This window comes from Alnus glutinosa, chromosome 2 (assembly GCF_958979055.1).
Source record: "Alnus glutinosa chromosome 2, dhAlnGlut1.1, whole genome shotgun sequence".
NCBI classification, from domain to species: Eukaryota; Viridiplantae; Streptophyta; class Magnoliopsida; order Fagales; family Betulaceae; genus Alnus; species Alnus glutinosa.
Genome location: NC_084887.1, coordinates 27,528,920 through 27,552,037, shown reverse-complemented (window position 1 = coordinate 27,552,037; position 23,118 = coordinate 27,528,920). Strand labels below are relative to the sequence as shown.

At 37.2% G+C, this 23,118-nt stretch overlaps 3 protein-coding genes across 4 annotated transcripts; all 3 read left to right on the top strand.

The window, feature by feature from the left end:
• The first annotated feature begins 4,721 nt into the window (after positions 1–4,721).
• LOC133859146 (zinc finger protein CONSTANS-LIKE 2) lies at positions 4,722–7,098 on the top strand. Of its 2 annotated transcripts, XR_009898712.1 has the most exons (3): positions 4,722–5,588; positions 5,781–5,896; positions 6,489–6,627. XR_009898712.1 is itself a non-coding variant. In XM_062294465.1 (2 exons), exons 1-2 carry the CDS (start codon positions 4,818–4,820, stop codon positions 6,846–6,848), a joined length of 1,131 nt encoding a protein of 376 aa, XP_062150449.1. In that variant the 5' UTR covers positions 4,741–4,817; the 3' UTR covers positions 6,849–7,098. The 2 variants fall into 2 exon arrangements, 1 of the variants encoding a protein (XP_062150449.1); XM_062294465.1 differs by lacking the exon at positions 5,781–5,896 and having other exon boundaries at positions 4,741–5,588; positions 6,489–7,098.
• A 736-nt stretch (positions 7,099–7,834) lies between these two features.
• LOC133860436 (uncharacterized) lies at positions 7,835–10,810 on the top strand. The gene is made up of 2 exons (XM_062296047.1): positions 7,835–7,979; positions 8,139–10,810. Exons 1-2 carry the CDS (start codon positions 7,835–7,837, stop codon positions 10,808–10,810), a joined length of 2,817 nt encoding a protein of 938 aa, XP_062152031.1.
• Positions 10,811–13,736: 2,926 nt separating this feature from the next.
• Positions 13,737–21,850, top strand: LOC133859145 (uncharacterized). The gene is made up of 8 exons (XM_062294464.1): positions 13,737–14,913; positions 17,530–17,614; positions 18,822–18,918; positions 19,645–19,708; positions 19,797–19,853; positions 20,572–20,609; positions 20,712–20,793; positions 21,387–21,850. The coding sequence occupies exons 1-8, from the start codon at positions 13,822–13,824 to the stop codon at positions 21,474–21,476; spliced, it is 1,605 nt and encodes a 534-aa protein (XP_062150448.1). The 5' UTR covers positions 13,737–13,821; the 3' UTR covers positions 21,477–21,850.
• The last annotated feature ends 1,268 nt before the right edge of the window (positions 21,851–23,118 follow it).

The window sequence follows — 23,118 nt, the reverse complement described above, 5'->3', positions numbered from 1 at the left end:
CTAAGCAGTTGATTAGAATCGAAAAATTTACCAATAGCCAACAAAACCGCGCTTTTGATACAGTCCCAATATTTGACATAGAATAATGTTGTGAAGCCATCAGGACTCGAAGCTTTTTCCTTACCCAAACTGATAAGCGAATCATAAATCTCAACTTTAGTAGGAATAGCACAACAAAGATTATTGTCAAGCTTCGAAATGACTGGATTAAAAAGGTCCAGTAGCTCTTGAGAGAAAACCGGATTAGTAGAAATAAACAGAGTCTTAAAATTTGTGACAAAAGAATTACCAATATCAGCACGATCAGTGATCCACCCCTCATTCGTAGTCTGAATAAGAGAAATAGAATTTCGTCGACGACGAATAAGAGTACTAGTGTAAGAAGTTTCATAATACATTAAAGCGTAATTCATACGCCACATGTGATTTATTGTGGTTTAATTAAACACAAATTAAGGGTGTTTGATAAATTATTCCAAAGTAAGGAAATTATTTGTAGATCCTAATTAGAGTTGAATTCTAATACCTCGATGGAGGAACACTTAATGTAATATTATAATTGAGGGTTCTTAATTAGTCTGTCCTATCAATAAAGAGCTCGTTTATTCCATCAATATGGACATAAAATATATTATTAGGCATAAGTTAGAAGAAGTCTCTCTCTCTAAAAATTTTCTTCTTCTATTTTTTGCTGGGGTTTTCTACTTCAAAATCAAGAACAGGCTTGAACAAACATAGCTAGAAGAATGTCTAAATTATTTTCTGTTTTGCTATTTTGTTGATGGGATTTTTCCTTCAAATCAAGAGCGCGCAGCTTGAACAAATATGATCAAAGGTGTGTCTAGGTTATTTTTCGCTGCATATATTATGACGAAATTATGTTTTAACACAAAAGTTCCTCTGTTTTCATATGATTAATGATATTTGAAGTGCCTTTGGCTGCATGTGCTTCCCAGCATTCTAGATTGGATTTGTTTGAGCAAACGTCTTCCATTTTTCTTCTTCCTCTGATCGATCCTATCAATGCCGAAGGAATATCAATATCTGCTGGTGAATATATATGCAGTATTTGCATTGCCTGCTGTAGTCCTAACAGTCTCTCAATGCTTATTGTCACCATCTACAAACTGACAACTACATGTTGGAAAAGTCTAAACACTTCCGATCCTCCTCGCTATTTGCAGTAGATAAAGCATGGATTTAATGGCTAGCCCAATATAAATGTCCTAAATATAACCTTAATGGTAGGGGATAGAGCCGTGGAAAGAAGGGCTAATGGAGGCCGGCTGCACATGCAAAACAAAAGTTTGTCGAATTGGGATCCTAGGTGGTTATTGGATGGGGTAGAAAGAAAGACCATGGCACATCAGCTGGCATGCAGCAGTTTCGGGATAAACAAACCTTTTCAATGGACCCCAGATCGAAGCCAACATGAGGGCCGGGGAATAGATGTTCAGAAAGCAGCTCGATCCTGCATGAGCTCCCTATGGTTGTCAATTTTTGTGGTGGAGGTGCATCCTAATCTAACCGCGTCTTGCGTGGCGGTCCCCTGTTGGCTGGAAGAATTTCCAATTATTTAGGGCTGTCATTCTGCCTTGGTGGAGATCTAATCGGTTCCACGTGAGCAATGACTCTGACAAGGAAACGCAAACGAAGTGAGACAAGTCAGCATCGGTCGGATGCTGACCTGTTGTCCGCTGGCTGGGGCTAGTGGGGCTACCCAGCCTACCCACGCCTAGCTTGTGGTTCAACGAGTCCGACACACCGTAATCACCTCAATTAACCACGTCCGTACGTGAAAGCAATATATGTGGAGTATTTTCATGCAAATCGCGTCTTTATCCAATCACCTATAACATACATACATACATATATACATGAAATTGATACATACACTATAAGTATACATCACCGAGGTATATTAGAGTGGAGTACATATATGTGCATGGGTTTCTCTCTATGTACCTTAATATTATATAATATTCTTGTTGTAATTCCAGCATACAAAGAAAGTTTTGAAAATCAGGTGCAAACAATCTAATCTAGTCGATCCCCAACATCTAATGAAATTGGTGTACTTTCCGAGACACCAAGTTGACCAGATTGAATTTGATGGAAACAAAAATAAAATTAAAAGGGTTCAATCTATCATGAAAGGATAAGGAGTTTTTTTTTAAAAAATAAATAAATAAAATTGTCAATCTAGTCAACTAAACTGGCATATATTTTTAGAACATTTACGTGATACATAATTTTCAAGTGCATTTTTAATTAAATTAATAGAACATGTGAGTCTTACATGCATTTTCAAAAATACATGTAAATATTATATGCTTTAAGGACGTTAAATTACTACTTGTTCCAAAAGCTTAAGCCGATAGGAATAGTTAAATTTAATTACTTAATCAATACTTTAATAATCTCCCTCACGTGTGAGCTCAACCTACATTTTAATAGGTGAGACCCAACACGTGAAATATTTAATTGAAATTAGGATAAATGACGGAGTTTAGGTTCAAACTCGATCAAGACATTTGGCTCTGATACCATGTTAAATTACTATTTATCCCAAAAGATTAAGTTGATAGAAATATGTTAATTTAATTACTTAATCAATACTTTAAGAGAGACATATATCAACTTAATAGGCTGAATTAAATGAATTTCTTCCTATATAATTTGAAGGAAACTTTATCCAATTTTTTTGAAGAGTAATGCTAGAAACCACAATCTAATCTCACAATGATCCCACAATGTTAACGTGATAATTCTAACCAACTCTTGGATAAGAAGTTGTTGACAAAAAATATAAATAAAAATTCAATAATTGGTTGAGACTGCTATGTCATCATTGTGAAATATTTATGAAATAAAACTATAGTTTTTAGCATGAATATAAATTTCATACAAATTGGGTTAGTTGTAGAAATTCTTTCAACCCAATTTTTAAAAGTGTTATCTGTCCTTTAAATATGTGAGAAATATATGTTTTTATTATTATTATTATTATTATTATTAATGTTAGTAAAAAAAAAAGTATGTGAAAAGCACATGCTATTAAAAAAGTATACTATTTTCACATGTTAAGAAATATATTAAACTTTTAAAAATTAGATTAAATGAATATTTCTATAACCCAATTTATATATATATATATATATATATATATATATATATATATATATATATATATATATATATATATATATATAACATTGGTCCTCTCTTTAAAAACGTGTTAGAGAAACATTAGTAAATATGAAAACTGTTTGTCATAGTGAGAAACAAATCCCACTTACTGATTATGAACATCAACTGTCAACTCATCGCTTGGAAGTTGGAACACCACTAAAACAAAAATCCCAACCACTTGCACTGCCATGCCGACAACAAATACAACGTAATTAATTACCAATATATATATATATACAGTACAAATTAAGCATACATATATAGTACTACATACCTTAATCTTTCTTTCTTCTTAGGTATCTTTATGAGCAGTTCATGCAGAGTATGTGATTGCTGATCGCCGATATGGTGGTTATACGATAGCTACAGTTATCTGTGGTCATGAAAGAACATTGGGATTACAGGTACATGTCAATGTCGTTCCTAGGATAATAATATTTAGCAAGCATGATTAAATAAATTGTCTCAACTATATATAAACTTCTAAGTACCCACGTAAAGAATTATAGTATTTAGTAAATTATTAAAAAAAATAAAAAAAGCACAACTGTTTTATCTATTAGTGTCGAACCGCTAGAGCTAGTAGACGAAACGGATACACCACCACGTGGTATTCACGTGTCCGAGTTCTTTTTTTTGTTTTTTTTCTTAAAGAGTAATGATTGAATACCACCTAAAGATCCAATTTTTTATTATCTTGCCTATGTGGCAAGGTGGTCCTCTACCTTAATTTATTTTTTTAAAAAAAAAAATTCAAAAAGTAGTGGGAGACCACCTTGCTACATAAGTAAGGTGGTAAATAATTATATATTTGTGTGGTATTCAATCATTACTTTTTCTTAAATGTCATCAAATCAAAACCTATTCTCCGTATTTGACACGTGTATATGCCCACTCTTTAGAACCTCAAAAAGTGGACCCCAAATTCACAAGTTGGCTCACAAGGAAAACTAGCAAGTGAACTACAATTATTGATCAAAATCTCTTTGAGCTATTGTTTTTTTTTTTTTTTTTTGAAGGGCTCTTGAGCTATTGTTAGATAAAGTGATTCTAATTTTATTGTTTTAGCATTTATTTTACATGTGTAAATTTAACTTTAGAATATTTTTTTTTTAGTTCTTATTAGTATCACAATTGTATAGTAATATACTAATTAGTATTACTCAATAAAATATAATTTATTTAATTAAAAAAATAATAATGATTGACGAAGAGATTACAAATTAATCTACTTGCTAAAAAAGAAAAAAAAAGAAAAAGAAAAGAAAAGAAGGTGTGTTATCCAAAGCCAATGGGTGAGGGGTGAGCGTTTAAGCCACGGAGCTAGCAGTAGCAAAGGTGGTGGGTCCCACAAAGAACCTCTGACTCAACCATCGGGGGAGGGGCCCACACTAAAGCACAGCCATGAGCCAAGCCAACCACAACGATAATGTAACAACCATTCTCGTCCATTAAATTTGTGCCACGTGTCGACCACAGGATTCTCTCCCCTCCCAGGAAGCCCACTTGGCCTTCTCGGCTGCCTACAGTAGTTAGTAGTAACACCACCCTTCTCCATTCGCAATTTCGCATTCACAAAAGGGCTGAGAGCCACTGTGAGAGATAAGCAGAGAGAAAGAGATAGGATGTTGAAGGAGGAGACTACCGGCGGTGGTAAAGGTAGCGGTGGCAACAACTGGGCACGTGTATGCGACACGTGCAGGGCCGCGGCTTGCACGGTGTACTGCCGGGCCGACTCGGCCTACCTGTGCACCGGCTGCGACGCTCGGGTCCACGCCGCGAACCGCGTGGCGTCGCGCCACGAGCGCGTCCGGGTATGCGAGTCGTGCGAGCGCGCCCCGGCGGCTTTCCTCTGCAAGGCCGACGCGGCCTCGCTCTGCACCGCCTGCGACGCCGACATCCACTCCGCCAACCCGCTCGCGCGCCGCCACCACCGCGTGCCGATCCTCCCCATCTCCGGGAGCTCGCTAGTCGCGCCGGCTGCTGACCCTGTGGACGGGTTCTTGGCCCAGGATGACGTGGATGAGACCTTTGATGAGGAAGATGAAGACGAGGCCGCATCGTGGCTGTTGATCAACCCTGTGAAGAATAGTAACAATCAGACCAATGGGTTCTTGTTTGGTGGGGAAGTTGATGAGTATTTGGACCTTGTGGAGTACAATTCATGTCCTGATCAGAATCAGTTCAATGATCAGTACAGCCACCACCACCACCACCAGCCGCAGCAACTTTATAGTGTTCCCCAGAAGAGCTATGGGGGTGACAGTGTTGTGCCAGTTCAGTGTGGAGAAGCAAAGCCTCAGCTGCATCACCACCAACAACAGGATTTTCAGTTGGGTTTGGAGTTCGAGTCCTCAAAAGCTGCTTACAGTTACCATGGTTCTATTAGTCACAGTGTAAGCTACTCTTTGCTACATCTATATATGTTGAATCTGTAGTTTGAATTCTAACAAATCTCTGTATCACCACATGTTTCTTAGTCATATATTCATTAAATTTTAAAATTCAGTACATGCATGAATATTATCTCAAATTACTTCAATTTCTAGCTATTGAATATGCAAAAGTTATGAGTTGGGAATGATCAGTTTTCTTGCGAGGTTGCCTTTGTACCTGGTCATGGACTAGTTTTCTTTCATATCATTTGCTGAATTGCTGAGGCAGAGGATAAATACGCTAAGGTGTATGTGCAGTGCTTCTACAGGTTGAAATCTGAGGGGAATCTTTTGATATTTTTCCTGTACTTTATTAGCTCTTTTCCTCTTTTCTTAAGCATTTCTTCTTTAAAAGATGGAATCCGGTAGCATAAACGTTTCAGTACTTTTTTGCTTTCTTTCCCTTTTGTTCCGTGTCATAAAGTTGGATGGGGGTTTTACATCATAATATCATATTTTACAGTATATTTTCTGTTTCAAATAACCTTCACTTATAGATAAACATTGCTGGTTAGAATTACTAGTTTATGCTTCTAATTGGGAAGCATAAGCTAGTTTTTCCCTTTAGAAAAGTAAACCTGTAATTGGGAAATATTCCTGACAGAAAGATTGTTGTGATGCTTCATCTTTGATTTTAATATGACTTCTGATAATGACTTGAGCTCTAACAGAGGATTCGTACTTATTACCCAGGTCAAAGTTATTGTTTCACATAATTAGTCTATAAGATATAATTAAAAAATTATTATCAATAAAACCCAGCAATATTTATGAAACTGTTCGGCTTGTGAAAAGTCCATGCCAAATCTCCTTCCTATGCAGATTAGTAACCTTGAGTGTTTTCTGTGATTATGTAATTAGGTCTCTGTTTCATCGATGGATGTTGGCGTCGTACCCGAGTCATCGATGAGTGATATCTCCATCTCTCATTCAAGACCTCCCAAAGGAACAATTGACCTTTTCTCTGGACCGCCATTGCAGATTCCCCCCCAACTAACTCCACTGGACAGGGAGGCGAGGGTCCTAAGATACAGAGAGAAAAAGAAGACAAGGAAGTTTGAGAAAACAATCAGGTATGCTTCAAGGAAGGCATATGCAGAGACCAGACCGCGGATCAAAGGCCGGTTCGCGAAGAGGACGGATGTAGAAGTTGAAGTGGATCAGATGTTCTCCACAACACTAATGGCAGAAACTGGATATGGAGTTGTTCCATCGTTCTGACTTCAGTGACAGAAGAAGCAGAAGAAGAAGAGGAGAAAGAAAATCTCTCAGATTAGAGTTTTACAATTTATTGCTAAAGCTCTAGTACTGATGATATGTATTTTCCCAATCTAATTGGTCTAAATTAATGACATACATGCTTGGTAATTTTGTACTTTCTCTTCCTGATCATGCGACTCTATCTTGTAAATGCATGTAAATTTTTCATTTTTAAAATCAAGTACAATTCCCCTTTTTGAGTTCTTCTTTATCTTTTCATTGGACTTCAAATGAGCACATTTATGAAACAAAAATAATAATAAAAAAAGTGGGGGGGGGGAAGCTAGCTAGCTTTCTCCCCCTCCTCCCAGATAGCATATTCCATTTAGATGACACTTTTTGCAATCAAAAGAGCAAACCTGTGACTGTGAGGAAAGGAAACAAATAAAAGCTTAATGCCCATAAAGGATAAAAGAGAAGGGTTTTTTTTTTCTGATCCTAACTTTGAAGACGAGGAATATCCATTTATTATTTTGCAGTGTCATTTATCAGGGATCAGTTCTTTTTCTTTAGTCAAGAAGAAATGAGACAAAGATTCTTGAATGTGAAATTATGCCACCAGTTTTACATGTACATGCACACAGCAGAGGGCAGAGAGTGGTCGAGATATTCTTCATCTGAATGCCTATATTCGAGGTGAAATCATTTTGGTTTTTCAAAAGAACCAAAAGCTCAAACAAAAGAAAAGTTGGGTGTCATTGTCACCTCTGAGCAGTGAAGGTACTTAAGGAAAAGGATGTTTTCAACATGGTTATGTACATGTTTCCAGTTAGTGTTGGTTAAATATTCATTAAATAATTAAATTTCTAATTTCTAGTCAACTTAACTGGTGATTTGTCGTAATATCAGTCTTTTTTGGAACAGCCTCATCCATGTAAGACTCTTGGCCTCTTGGGTCTTGGAATTGAGTTGAAAAAGAAACAAACTAGGATCATGGAGGTACTCAAATGTGGAAGTGGAAGGCAGGTTTTCAAAGGAGAACGGACTTTTTTCATTTTGCGCTTTTAAAAGTGGACAGCACTTTGCACTTTTATGGAGGTAAGGATAGGGGAGAACAAAGTTCAACCACAGAAAGTGGAAATATTCTTGGAGGTTATTATTGGATAGATCTAAAGCTTGATATGATCTAAAATATCATTCAATCTAGCACGTCAAGCCTAGCTACCTTCATGACTGAAGAAAACGATATGCTAAGAGAATTGAGTGAAAAGAGGCTAGAATAGAAATACAAATCCACTGTTTTAAGTGCAGTTGGGGACTTCTTCAGCCATAACCAGTTGCTTCGAGAGCAGAACCATACTTTCATTGCACTTATTCCAAAGAAACTTGGAGCTTCATCGGTTCAACAATTTAGACCTATTAGTCTCTGTAATATTATTTATAAGATCATCTCCAAGCTTCTGGCAAATAGGTTGAAGCCACTTCTTCATAAATTTATATCTCCGTTCCAAACATCTTTTGTCCCAGGTCGTCTTATACAGGATAATTCAATTTTGGCTCATGAGATGCTCCATACCCTTAAACATAAGCGTGGAAGAGGAGGTCTTATGGCTATAAATATTGACATGGAGAAGGCCTTTGATAAAATGGAGTGGCCCTTTCTCCTTGCTATCCTTAAACAGCTGGGATTCCATGACATATGGATCAATTGGATTAGAATCTGTATATCCACAACTTCATTCTCAGTGTTGTTAAATGGTAGTTCTTTTGGCCATTTTCGGCCATCTCGGGGATTAAGACAAGGTGATCCTCTCTCACCCTTCTTATTTATTATTGGAACTGAGGCTCTTTCTCGTTTGCTTCATAACAGTTTACGTGGTTTCAAGATTTCTCGCTCCAATGCTTCTTTAAACCATTTACTGTTTGCGGATGATCTGGTTATTTTTACTTTTGCTACTTCTTCTGAAGCCTCTCTTATAAAGACTTGTTTGGATAAATACAGCTCCTGGTCTGGTCAGTCTGTCAATTTTTCAAAGTCAAGTATTATTTTCAGTAAGAATACAGATGCAGCTACTCGGATTAGCATTGGATCCTTTCTTCCCTTTGCTTTGACACCTGCTTCTGCAAAACATTTGGGTCTCCCTATTTTGTTTGGCAGGTCGAAACATGATTCCTTTGTTGATATTCTCGATAAGGTCAATGGGAAAATAGAAGGATGGAAATCTAAAACTCTTTCACAGGCAGGCAAGTCAGTTCTGATCAAGGTGGTAGCTTCTACTATTCCGTCTTATGCTATGAGCTCTTTCTTACTTTCGGATAAATTCTGTGATAAGTTGGATATTGCTTTTAAGAATTTCTGGTGGGGTTTTCCTAAGGATAAAGCTCGGAATTTAACTCTTAAGTCTTGGGTTTCTCTCTGTCAGCCGAAGGATAATGGTGGATTGGGGTTTCGTTTAATGAAAGATATCAACTTGTCTCTTATAGCTAAATTGGGTTGGAAGCTCCTAGTTGATCATGATAGCTTGTGGGTTTCTATTTTCAAAGCAAAATATATAAAGTATGGGAACCTTTTGACTTGCCCACTCAGTAGCGGCTCCTTTATTTGGAATAGCATTAAAGCCATTGTTCCATTACTAGCTTCTGGTGCTTGCTATCTACCATCTATGTTCAGTCAGTTATCGGTTTGGACTTCTCCATGGATTCCTACAGTTTTAGGCTTTAAACCGGAGGCCCGTATTCCTTCTCTCAATTCATTATATCCGCTTTCCATTGCTGAGTTGTTTAATCCATCTACCAGTTCTTGGAATTTGGATATTTTAACATTTTTGTTCCAGCCGCACTCGGTGTCAGAAATTCAGAAGATTAGGTTGAGATCCATAAATGATTCTATTCTATGGACTCCTTCATCTTCAGGCAACTTCTCCACAAAATCTATGCATCACCATATTACAACATCTCGAGGGGTTTCTTTTTCTCCATTGAGTGCTTCTAAGTGGAAAAGCCTTTGGAGGCTGAAGATGCATCATCGATTACGTTTATTCCTTTGGAAAATGATTTGGGACATTATACCAACGAAGATTCGCATTTCTTCTTCTATTCCTAATTCTACTATAGATACATCTTGTTCACTTTGCTCATTTCGTACTGACTCCATTCTTCATTTATTTTTCTCATGCCCTATAGCTCGAGTGGTTTGGAGGAACTCTTTTTGGGCTTTGGATATTCTTGCTATTAGAATTTTTTCTATGGAGTCTTGGTTGGACTTAATTCTGCACCCGGGGAAGATAGGTATTCCTTCATTTGACCACCACCTATTTCAAATTTTTGCAACGGTGGCTTGTGATCAAATTTGGCTGGCAAGGAATAAAGCGCTTCATGATGATATAGTGCCAAATGCTCTTGTTATATCATCCACTATTAACTGTATTGTGAAGCATCATCATTCTGCATGGACCAATAAGCTTGTGCCAAAGATTGCGGTTTGGGAAAGGCCATTTCCCCACTTCTACAAAATTAATTATGATACAGCGATTTGTCTGGAATTTTCTGCTCAAGCAGCTGTTTGTAGGAATTCTCAAGGAACCATTATTGGCTGTTCTACTATTATTAGCCCTCCTTGTTCTCCAGTTTTTGGCGAAGCCACATCAGCTTTTCTTGCTTGGCAGTTGGCTTTATCTTTAAAGCTTCAGCATTTCATCTTGGAAGGTGACTCTCTGGTTGTTACGCTGTCTCTTCAGAATCCAAATCTCACACAAGATTGGAGAATTTCCTCTATTATTTCCCATATTTTCTCTGATACTCCCACAACAACTAGCTGGTCAGCTAGTCACGTTAACCGAAGTGCAAACTTCTGTGTCCATCATGTAGCAAACTGGGCCGCAACTAGATTCTCATCTAGCTGCATTCCCAATTCGACCTATCACTTTCGATCCTTTCCTATCTGTTTTGGAAAGGAATCGCTTTCATCTTTTTTAGTGCCTTAGCTTGTGTTTGATTTCCGTTTGTATTTAATAAAAAAAAAAAAAAAAAAAAAAAAAAAAAAAAAGAAGAAAAAGAAATACAATAAGCACAGATCAATCAATCATGCTAATTTATTTACAATAATTTGGAGTAGCTAAGTACGGTAGTGAATAAGGAATATTACCATGATATGTGGATAATATTATAAAAATACTCTATCATAGTTATGATAATATCCTAACATCTCCTCTCAAACTTTAGGTGTCGAACCCAACTTGAGTTTGGAAACGAGATCATGAAGCCGACCAGTTGGATGTGAATTCATGAATACGTAAGCAAGCTGATCTTCGAAGGAGACTGATCCTAAGCATAAGGTGCATTGCTAAAGATGAAACCTGGTAAAGTAAAAATCAATCTCGATATGTTTGGTATACTTATAAAAAACAACATTATGGGCAATATGTATAGCACTCTGATTGTCACAATGAATGGGAGAACTAATAGTCTATCTGTCAAAAGCCAACATAATCACAAAAGTTTAGAATTAGTGTTAGCAAGCGCACAGTACTCAGCCTGAATGTTGGATTGTGTGACAACAAACTATTTTTGACTGTGCCAAGAAATTAGAGAAGTCCCTAGCAAGAAATAGCAACTAGTGGCGGAGCAGCGATATGTGTAATCACTAGCACAATCTACATCGAAATAGGTGCGTAGCTCAAGGGATGAATGCGAAGAGAAGTTAAATCCATGAAACGAAGTTCCTTTGACATAGCGCAAGATACGACGAATAACAACATAATGAGTAGATTGAGGTGTGCTCATAAACTAAGCAAGTGAATAACATAGAAAATATCTAGCTGTGATACTATGAGATAGATAAGACTATCAACCAATTGCCCGTAGAGAGTGGCAAGAAGCTTGACATTCGTCTCAAGAGGATTGTTGGTTGTATTACTATCTGTTAAACATAGCTTTATACCTTAGCATTACCTCATGAATAGAGTGAGGTTCATGAAGAATAGCAAGAGCAAAAAGTCTCCTACCCTACTAGGTTGTGTGATGCAACATGATGACCATTAGACGCATCGGGTATAGTGGAAGTAGCCATGGAAGGATCGATGGAGGAGCTTGAATTCTCTGCAACAGTATCAAAAGATTCAAGAAACAAAGCAATTGAGAGATCAATGAAGATAGGCAAATAATTGGAGTAGGTATGCGGAAAATGCGAAAGACTAGTAAATGACTTATGTTTCAAGAATTCCACATGATGAGAGATTCAAAGATGTTTGGTTATGGGGTTATAGCATCGATAGTCCTTTTGCTCAATGCCATAACCAAGAAAACAACATATATAGCTGTCAACACAACTCCAAGTTGGTGCGTTCATGTGGAGGAAGTAAGGACGTAGCACGCACAACCAAAAAAACTCGAAGAGATGCCTAATTAGGTACTTTTCCATATATAAACTCATAATTAAGGAGTTTTCTTGTGAATGGTGGGTGAAGAAACCCGATTAATTGTGTAGACTATAAACAGTAAAAGCAGCTTTCCCTCTAAAATATTTCAAGAAAAAATTTAGAGTTGAGAAGAGATCTCACAGTGTCTGGAATGTGATGGTGTGTTCGTTTCACACGACCATTCTATTGAAAAGTAGAAGGACAAAAGCAACGAGGAATTAATGGTGCCATTTTGGTGTAAAAGTTCAAGAAAAGATATCCCATATATATTCCCGCCCATTATACTTAACATTATCTAAATGGAAAATTTTAATGGTACGAGAAATTTGGTTTTGGATCATTTTTGAGCTTGTTTTCCTAATTGATAAGAAATAGAATCAAAACTTTTGAAGTCAACTGAACCTAGTTGACCACTAGATGCTAACAACTGAATTTGAGGTAAGGAGGAGGTGTGACCAAGACAAGAATGCCACAAGCTGGAAGACGCAGCGAGGGTGACAATTGGGGCAGAAAATGTGGGGGGAACCTGCAAAGAAGAAATCCCAAACATGTAAATCAACTCGGACTACAATTTAGTGCTTAAGGTTAGGGGAAGTGCATGTACGGGAGTCCTTAGGTCTTAGTGTTTTGGTTTTAATTTTCAATTTTCAATTCATGACATAAATTTCTTAGGAGCCATATCTAAAATTGATATGTGTTTTTTGACATACGAGTAATATATGTTGTTTTAATAGCATGTGTTTTTCACATTTTTTTTTATTAATATTTTTAATTGCATTAATAAAAAAATATGTACTTCTCACATACTTAACGGCCACATACCACTTTTATATATAGGTTGTAAAAAATTTCTTACAAACTAATTTATAAAAAATTTATGTCCTTTAATACATAACCTTGACAATTGATCACACGCCACGCAAGCATCGTACACATTTTATGTATCATGATGGCACTTCATGCGAAAATTGCATCCATAGTTTTTGGACCTCCTCGTGCATGTTACACTTATGTTACATTCTAAGTGTTGATTAATCCATCTGAGTGTCAAAAGTTGGTAATTTTGCATTCAACAGATTTTCTTTTCTAAGAGTTTCGATTGGAATTTCTTTTTTTATTGGAATAACTTGACAAAAGAGTATCGAATTATACGCCGTTTTGAGATAAGAATACTAAACTAATAAATATCTCGAACTAAAATATCAACGTTTCTAAACGTCTCATTTAAAGGTACTCTGTTAAGATTTAGGTGAGACGTTTGCTAGTTCAATATCTTTAAGTGAGATGTTTAAAAACGTGAATATCTCAATTTCAGACGTTTGTTAATTTAGTATCCTTATCTTAAAATAAGGTATAATTCAATACTTTTTTGTGAAATTATTTTTTATTTTTATTTTACGACTTAACACATAGTGGCATAGGGCCCTAGTCAAATATTTTATTTATTTATCTTTTTAAAATAAAAGAAAAATAAAAGAACAGAAAAGAAAGAACGGAGGGGAAGGGTTTCAACTGAGCAGGGTCTAGAGAAGCTTCGGAATTCATCGAGGAGGCGAAGAAGAAAAGAGAAGGCAAAAATGTCGAAACGCAAACAACGAGATGACGACAACGACGTCGTATCTCGTCCTCCTCCGGGTTCCTCCAACGGCGTCCGCGGCAACGTGGACCTCTCTCTTCTGGAGGCCCTGGAGAAATCCCAGACCGCAGTGGAGGTGCTCGACCAAAGGACCCTGAAGAAACTCGTGCTCTCCTTCGAGCGCCGCCTCAAGGACAACATCGAGGCCCGCCTCAAGTACCCCAACCAGCCCGACCGCTTTGCCGACTCCGAGCTCGAACTCCACGACGACCTCCAGCGCCTCAAGATCCTCGCCGGCGGCCCCGAGCTCTACCCGGACCTCGTGAACCTCAACGCCATCCCCTCCATTCTCAACCTCCTCGCCCACGAGAACACCGACATCGCCATCGACGTCGTGCAGCTCCTCCAGGACCTGACCGACCCGGACAACGACGACGACGACGAGGACAGCCACGAGCACGCGCGGGTCCTCGTCGACGCGCTGGTCGAGAACAACGTGCTCGAGCTCCTCGTCCAGAATCTCCACCGGCTGTCCGACACGGACGCCGCGGCCGACGCCGACGAGGCAGCCGCCGTGTACAGCACGCTCTCCACCGTAGAGAACCTGATCGAGGTGAAGCCGGCGGTGGCGGAGCTGGTGTGCGAGAGGACGAAGCTGCTCAAGTGGCTGCTGGGGAGGATCAAGCTGAGGGAGTTCGATTCCAACAAGCAGTACGCGTCGGAGATACTGGCGATCCTGATGCAGAGCAGCACGGCCAACCAGAGGCGAGTGGGGCAGATGAATGGGGTGGACGTGGTGCTCCAGGCGGTGGCAATGTACAAGTCCAAGGACCCCAAGAGCTCGGACGAGGAGGAGATGCTGGAGAATTTGTTCGATTGCTTGTGTTGTCTGCTGATGCCGCTGGAGAACAAGGAGAGGTTTTTGAAGGCCGAGGGTGTGGAGTTGATGATTATTATTATGAAGCAAAAGAAGTCGGCTTATGGGTCGGCCATAAGGGCGCTTGATTTCGCGATGACCAAGTATCCGCCTGCCTGCGAGCGTTTTGTGGATGTTCTGGGCTTGAAGACTGCGTTTGCTGCTTTCATGGGTAAGGTAAACAAAATGCCTTCTTACTAGTACTAATCCTATATTAAGTATGTGTGCTGTATTTGGTTTCTTTGCAATATAGTATGTTTGGTGTTATCATTTGGTTGTGCACGTTGTGTTTTTAATAAGTAAAAGAAATTTGATTAAGAAATAAAAGAGAAACAAATCAGGTGCTTTTTCAGGGTTGTACAAGAAAAAAATGTCTCCTAAAGTTACAATGTTAAGTTTAATAGAGTAGAAAATGCACGAATGAATAAACGTTCATTGAGACTGCCAAAAACAGTCGTCCAGTCATGCAATTATCTTACATAGCTAGACTTGAGAGTAGGGTATTCCAATTGAGCTGAACATAATTCAAGGTTCTATACTTTCTTGTCGAAAAATCAGGATAAGGCTTTATTTTGCACGTGCGCTGCAAATCTCATCCACTACTGTACTCTCTGTGTGTGTGCTTGGAGCGAGACATGCAGAAATGTTGGAATTTGTCAGGGAACTTTTTTTTTTTTTTTTTTCCATAATTTTGTGGATCTGCAATCTGGAAAATAGAAAATTGGAGATAATAGAATAAGATAGTGAATTAAGTATTGATATCATATAGAACTAGGGTTCAACACCTAGTTCTTGGTGCTCATTGTATAGCAGCTAGTTCTTTGGTGCTCTTGTTTTCTTGTATACTCTTCATATACGAGGATTTTCCTCTTTTTTCAATAAAACTTATTATTATTCATAAAAAAAAATCATATAGAACTAGGGCTGTTCTGACAAAATGTGATAGCAAGTGGACTTAAGGAATTCCAGGAGAAGAAAATGGTGGATTTTGGGTCTGAAAATGACTCGCGCCAAGTGTAGCTAGATTGAACACTACGTGCATGTGGAAGAGAGGTTTCCGGATTTGGGTCATATGCACAATTCTGATACTCGTAGCAAAAGTTATGTCCGATTTAGTGCCACATGCACAAAACCATGCCACATGTCTGTACCTTGTCACGTGTAAGCGCCTATGCCATGCCACGTGTAAAGCACCTTGTCACGTGTCAGCTCCTATGCTATGCCATGTGTCAACTGCTTGCAACCTCGTGCTTCTACATGTCAGACCCTTGTCAACCCATATGCCACGTGTTAGCTGCTTGCCACCTCATGCTGCCACGAGGTATTCCCTTGTTAGCCCTAATGCCATGTGTCAGTTGCTTGCCATTTTGTGCTGCCATGTATCAGCCTCTTGTCAGCCCTATGCCTTGTCTCAAACGTTTTTCAACTGCTATGCCACCTCATTCAGTCACATGTCAAAGTTTCTTAATGGCTAAGTAATAATTCACGAGCTTGTAGGATTTCTATAAATACAGACCGTCAGAATGTAAAATTTCAAACTTCTCATTCCCTTTGTCTTCTAGTACCTAGAGAGAGGTTTTTGGAAGTATTGGTAGTGAGAGAAAGAGTGAGAAGCTTAAAGAAATTCTTAGGAAGAGGAAAGTTTGTAGAAAGCCTAGAGAGTCGAATACGTAATACGGAGTTAAGCGAAACATGTAAGTAAGCTTATTCATGAACAATTAAAAGTTCTATTGCATGATTTGTGTAAGTGAATATTCTTATCATATTAAATGTATTTTTATATGTTATTGCATGTAAGCACATGTCCTTATCATATTAGATTTGTTTTCAGAAGTAACTAAACATTCCTTCTAAATTTATTTTTTTATAAGTACAACGGTTTTAAGCTATATTATGATTTAAGTAAATAGTATTCAAGAAAGAAAGATACTAGACAGAAAACGATTCCATTCCTTGGGTGCGCCACCATGGCAATGACATAGTTGTGGTTGGTATCCCCACTAACGTCAACATAGTCAGGCTCGTGCGCCCTCCACGACATCAACAAAGTTGTGGTTGTGCCACGTGTGATGTCAGCATAGTCACGAGACCCGTGATGTCAGCATAATCACAGGATTAGGCAAGGATGTGTTTCCATTTCCTTGGCATCAGCGTAGTCGTGGTCATATGCTACCCTAGACATCAACATAGTCAGGGCAAGTAAGGATGTCTCTTCAGTAAAGAACTTAGAATGATACTTTATGCTAAGTATTATGATTATAATGCTTCTTGTTATAATTTAGGATATAATATGTTAAGGGTAATGCTTACTTGTTACTTATCAAAAAAAAGGGTAATGCTTACTTGTTGAGCCGTTGACTCATATTTTCACCTGTAAAATTTATAGTGTTTGAGCACATTGAGGTAGAGGACAAGCAACCGGAGTGATAGATAAACGAAAGCTTCGAGGGTATTAGGATTTTGATATTTTGGCTTTGTTATATAAAAATTAGATTATGACATTTAATTAAGGTTGTAAGTTAAACAATTCATGTAAATATGTGACTTTATGTGAATAAATGAAATTATGTTTCAGTTAGTGCTCCGGTTAGTATCTTTACAGTTTATAGTTTAGTTATTTTATTAAAGAAGAATTATATTTAGAACATTTTCTGCTGCAAATTCAATATTAAGGCATAGTAGTAGCACCTCATGGTATTTTCAAGGAGGTGAAAATGCTGGGGTGTTGCAATTTGTAATCACGTTTTCAGTAAAAGTTCACAGCACTAACATTTTGTGTCTTCTATTTTCTAGATTCCTATGAGTAAGAAGAACAAGAAAGAGCGCTACCAAGAGGAGTTAGAAGAGCGTGTTATATCACTCATTGCATCATTATTTGGTAAGCAGGAAGTTAAATACCCAATGGTCTTTGGATCAAATGGCCGTCTTCTCCCCCAAAAGAAGCGGTGGAGGGCAAGTCACGGGTTTGATCCTGTCTGGCTGTGTGAATTGTATAGCGCTGCAAAGAAAAGGAAATCTTATTCACTTATCACACACTTGGCTGTTATATGAGTCACACAGCTTATATATCTCATTGATCTTTATTTTAAATGACCTTACATTACTTTGCTGGGTCCATTATTGAGGAAAAATGTAGGATTTTAATAATCTCAAATATTATCTTGTGTCCTTGCATTTGACTTCTTGTGGACCTTTCTTAGTGGTTAAGTTAGTTTGAAGACAAAATCAGTTGCTAACACTCTAACATTCATGTCCTTGATGACTTCGACATTTAAATGTAAATATACCAGATGACTACGTCCCACCCACCTTAGTCTGGAGATAAACTAATTTCCACCACGCCGACAATCTCTCTGTCCCATGACTAAAATTGTTTTATTTTTTTATTTTTTATTTTAGAATTAATATGCTCTGATTACCTTTAATATGATATGGGGCCATTCAACTTGTTAAAGAGTCTAGTTCTCTCCTTTTTTATATCTATCTTGTGTTCAATTAGAGAGTTAGAAAAACTCTTACCTTTGTGATCTGAGTATCAGGTTGGTACCAAGGAGTTTCTTGTTAAGCTTTCTGAAGCATACCTCTGTGATTCTGCCTAATTTGTTTGGGCGAATTTTATTAATTGATGACAATGGAAAATATATTTCATTGCTTATATGTTACTACTTTTGGAAGTTAAGGAATAGTAGGACGGTTGAGGTTGTTGAACTTTCTCTACATAAAATCAAGTTGGTGTTTTAAGGATTGTTGGTTTTTTGGCTTTCAATATATCGTAATTTTGATTCTATTTGTTCTCCTATGGGTTTTCTGGATGACCTTAATTTGTAGTGTTGAGATCTTAATTAATCAGAGTTTCTCTTGTATATATTTGTTTGCATAGCTTACACCCCCTTTTTCAATACATGCTTCTTGGATCTGCATAAGCCTTTTCTCTTCTAGGTAGATTGGATCTGCATAAGCTCACAGTACTGAAATATATGCGCATGTAGGATCCTACCATTCATGTGCATCTCTCATCAAGCCAATAATCTATTTTTTTATGAAGATAAGATGTTATCTGACCTTGCTCAATATTTTCATTCCAGGTGGAATTTTGAGGGGTTCTAGAAGGGAAAGATTGTTAAGTAAGTTTGTGGAAAATGAGTGTGAAAAAATAGACCGGCTTATGGAACTCTATATGAGGTGGGCTTCCATTTGTTTGTTTATTTCTTCAAGTATTGAATGATCAGGAATAGACTCTTGAGAGTCCTCCATTATCTTAAAAGTCAAGATTCAAGAAAAGAAGGCCAAATAAGTTTTATTACCTTGTAGATTAGGGTAAGTTTCAATTAAGTGTTTACACTTCTAATTTAAGCAATCAAGTACTTAAAATTTTCCAATTGTTGCAATCAAGCCCAATCAAAGAAATCAGATAGTGAAATTTGATGGAATTTGATGATTAAGCTCTCAATAAGGGCCATTAAAATGATTGGTGACAGCATCAGCATCCGCACCAGCCTTCATGGCCACCGCCAGCAAACACCCTTTAGTTCCGACTGTTGGTGGTTTCCACTGTTGGTGACCCATTTTATCTTCGGAATGGCATAACTCTATGGTCACATAACCTGTTATAAGTTAGAAGGGCCTCTTTAATAGCCATGTCTTCAAATTCCATCAATCTTATTATGGGTAATCTTTGATTGGACCTAAATCCTTTTGCTATTATGAGAAAGTTTAAAGGATTAAATTACTTAAAATTAGAAGTTCGTTGAGCTAATTGAAACTTACCACTGAGTATAGGATTGTAAAATTGTATTTACCCTTAAAGGAAAAAAAGAAAAAATGAAAAAGAATGAAGAGTTATAATATGGGAATGAACCTCAATTAATGGCTTATATTCTAAATTCAAAAATGTTGGAATTTTTTCAGATATTCTGATAGAGTCAAAACAGAGACTGAACGGCTGAACCATCTTGAACTTGATGATTTGGAGGTTATTTACTCTGTTTTTTGTTTCTCATTTCTGTGTACCATATTCACTTTCAACTTCGACTAAGATTCAATTTTCTTACCTTGTTTAGATGGATGAAGAGGAGAAGTACAACCGGAGGCTAGAATCTGGACTTTACACCCTTCAGGTTAGATTTTTGTTGTGATGACTTGTCCATTTTTAACCATCAAAATTAACTTCGTGGACAGATTCCGGTAAAATCAAGGCACACATAGTGATCAAAATTACCGTTTATACCTTATTCAATTGCTAATATAACTCAATTTTTCTGGTTTGTTCTGTGACTACTTTTGTTTTGGTTTGGTACACATCAAGCACTACCTTTAAATTTCTGAGATGAAAACAAAGAATACACATGTTTCGAATAATAATATTGCTACTAATTAAGTCAAATATCTGAGAAAAGTTCATTTTATTGAAATGAAAATATTGAGAATTTGTTTGGTGACAATAATTGCATTTATGTTGGCGAATAATATGGGATAGTAAGACTAGTAAAAGGTTAAGAAATTCGACTTGGAGAGGAATTATTCATGCTTTTGTTAGAGAAATGTCATCTCTAGGTTTTTTTATTATTATTAATTTTCTTTTTCTTTTTTTTTTTTTTAAAAAATCTTCTTTATATCCATTTTTAATGTTAAAGAATGATAAATCAGTCTCTTAATGAAAATATAATTTCATTTCAAAGCAATATTTATGACTCCAAAGAGACTGTATACCTCATGAAATGCTATTAAGTAGATTTTGTTTTCTTTGATCTAGGAGAGTTGATTTCTTACGGCTTATTGCTTTCAAGTTCTCCCTTTGTCTTTCTGTGTTTAACCTTTGTACGTATGATCATGCAGTTGATTTCCGTAATTCTGGGTCATCTTTGGTGCACTGAGTAAGCTTTTGCATTTGAGTTTTAGATATATTTACGAAGAGATTTGTTGTAGCCTCTCTAGTTCGGGTCTTGATTCCATAACTTGAGTTATTTTCTGTGCAGGCACCCTCAAATGAGAGCGAGAATTGAACTACTGCTCAAGCAGCAAAAGCTTACTAAGAAGGACGTCAGGGATATACTGCAGGTATATGCTTTCAGGCTCCTTTCACTCCTCAACTTTGTTGGTGAAGTTTCTCTTCTTGATTAAGTAATATTTTTCATATATTTAATCTGTTGTGTTTGGCATGCTTGGATATGTTTTAATAAAAGTCATGTTTGTAAAATTTGCGATAACGTTTCACACAATTTGTTCTGATTTTTTCTACATCGTCTGTTTGAAATTTTGTAAGATTTGTGATAACTTCTTTGTAGTGTCATTCATATCCCCCATCCTTGCATATTCTTCGTTCGTCCTTTTTAGGGGTTCTCTTGTGTACTTTCCGTGTATAATGGTTGCGTCCATTTGCGCTTATTTTTATAAATTGCAATTACTTATCAAAAAAAAAATCCCCCATCCTTGCCATGGTACTGGCAATTTGGTATATAGAAGTGTTTCCTAGAATTCTTCCTTTTGGGTAGTGGTTGAAACCTTGGAAGATGACAAGATGTAAAGCTCTTGAAATTATATACAAGGATTGTTGCCAGATAATGGCCCTTGGGTGCTCTGTGTCTTAACAGTCACCTGATCATGAGTAGTACTCTAATTTCACAACTTTTGCATGCTTTCGTGGATCACAGGAATATCATGACAATATTGGTGATTTGGATGGACCAGAAGAGAAGGAGCGAGCACAGGCAAAGATTCAAAGGTTCATTTCAGCCTTTTGATTTCTTTGGTCACATAGTAAACTTGTGCAGACCTGAAGTACGATTCTTGAAAGGTCAAGGATGGTGAAAATGGTGGACCTTATATCATTCTTCAAAGGTCAAGGATGGTAAACAGGCATTGCAAATTCCAGGGAAAGAAAATTATGCTCGAATTTTACGGTCCAGGCAATGAAAGGAATAGGTTCTCTCCTTGGGTTTCTTAATCAAGGTTGTTAGGTGTTACTTAACAGTTAGGATCCTAGGAACTCTTTCTCCAAGAAAGCATGAAGGGTTTTTTTTTTATTATTATTTTAAAAAAAAAAATTATTAAACGTCGATTCATTTTAATGAGTTTTAAAACAGTTGCTCAAAATTCATATTTACCTTGATATGTTTATGAGGTTTTGCTGATAAAGTAAAATAGAATTTTGTTAAATTGCATGTTAGTTTCACCATTCTACTAAACCAATCTATTAAAATACATCCTCATTTTTATTATTTTCAATACCGTTTTAGGAAATGAAAGGTCATCAACGGTTTATCACTCCAGTGAACTTGGAATTCCAACGTAACTTGAACAGATTAGACATTTTTTATTCTTCTTTTCTGGCAGTTAAGACCAACTCATTTTAGGAAAAAAAAAGAAAAAGAAAAAGAAAATGCAAAATCACGCCTCGTAGTTATATCGATTTGCAAAAAGATTCATTAGTTTTAAAAATATTCCGGTACAGCTCATTAATGTGTATGCAAAAATAATAAATAGGTTTGTGTACTCGTGTTAGATGCCACGTCAGTATCAATTAGATTATGATGTGTTACCCATAATAAAAATTTATAAATATATAAAATCAAAATTTCAAGAAAAAAGCGGTCTAAGTTGCCCCATTTGGCCAAATGGCGGGTGGTCGAACTATTTTTAAATGCCCCCTTCCCCATCCCAAAAAAAATATTGAGGGACCACCCCGAAATGGCCACGGGGTTGTTAGGTTTTTGATTGCCTATTCGATGCTCCAAAACTAGTCATTTTGTACCTGTGGTTGGGTAGCTTTGTGCATGGCATTTTGAGTTGAAAATGGTTTAAAAAAAATCAAGTACATGAAACTTTGTTTGCATGCTCGTCCGTTGATGTTCGGGCGAATGGCTTGATAGAAAGCCTCGCCTGCTAGTTCGCCTGTTGATATCTCGACGACACTCAATCAGAAGGTTTCATTTGCTAGCCTGCTTTCACTTGTCACAACAAAAAAACAAAAGATTTCGTCTAATGAGACATTCGCGCTTGTCCGAAGGGATTTGAGAAACAAAAGCTCTCATTTGCTAAGGCGTTTCGCTGGTGACTAAATAGCTCGAAGTAGTATGGCTTGTAACCCTAAGGATGTTTGGACGCCTCATTAACCTGTTCTTAGAGCTATGTAAAGTTGAGCTAGGTTGTTATTGAGTAATTTCATACGCTGAAAGTTTGGCATATTCATTGTGTGCCAAGAGATACCTTTGGCATAAGCTGATTATTTTCAACCTTTTAGAATGATCAAACCACAAGTTGTTCTATATTAATTAAAAACAACATGAAGTGTAAGTAAGGAGATCAAGAATGAAGATTGTCTAGTGAGGAGCTGGAGCTTGGAGCTACCGTGGTATGGGGCAAGTGGCGGTGTTTGTTTGTGTA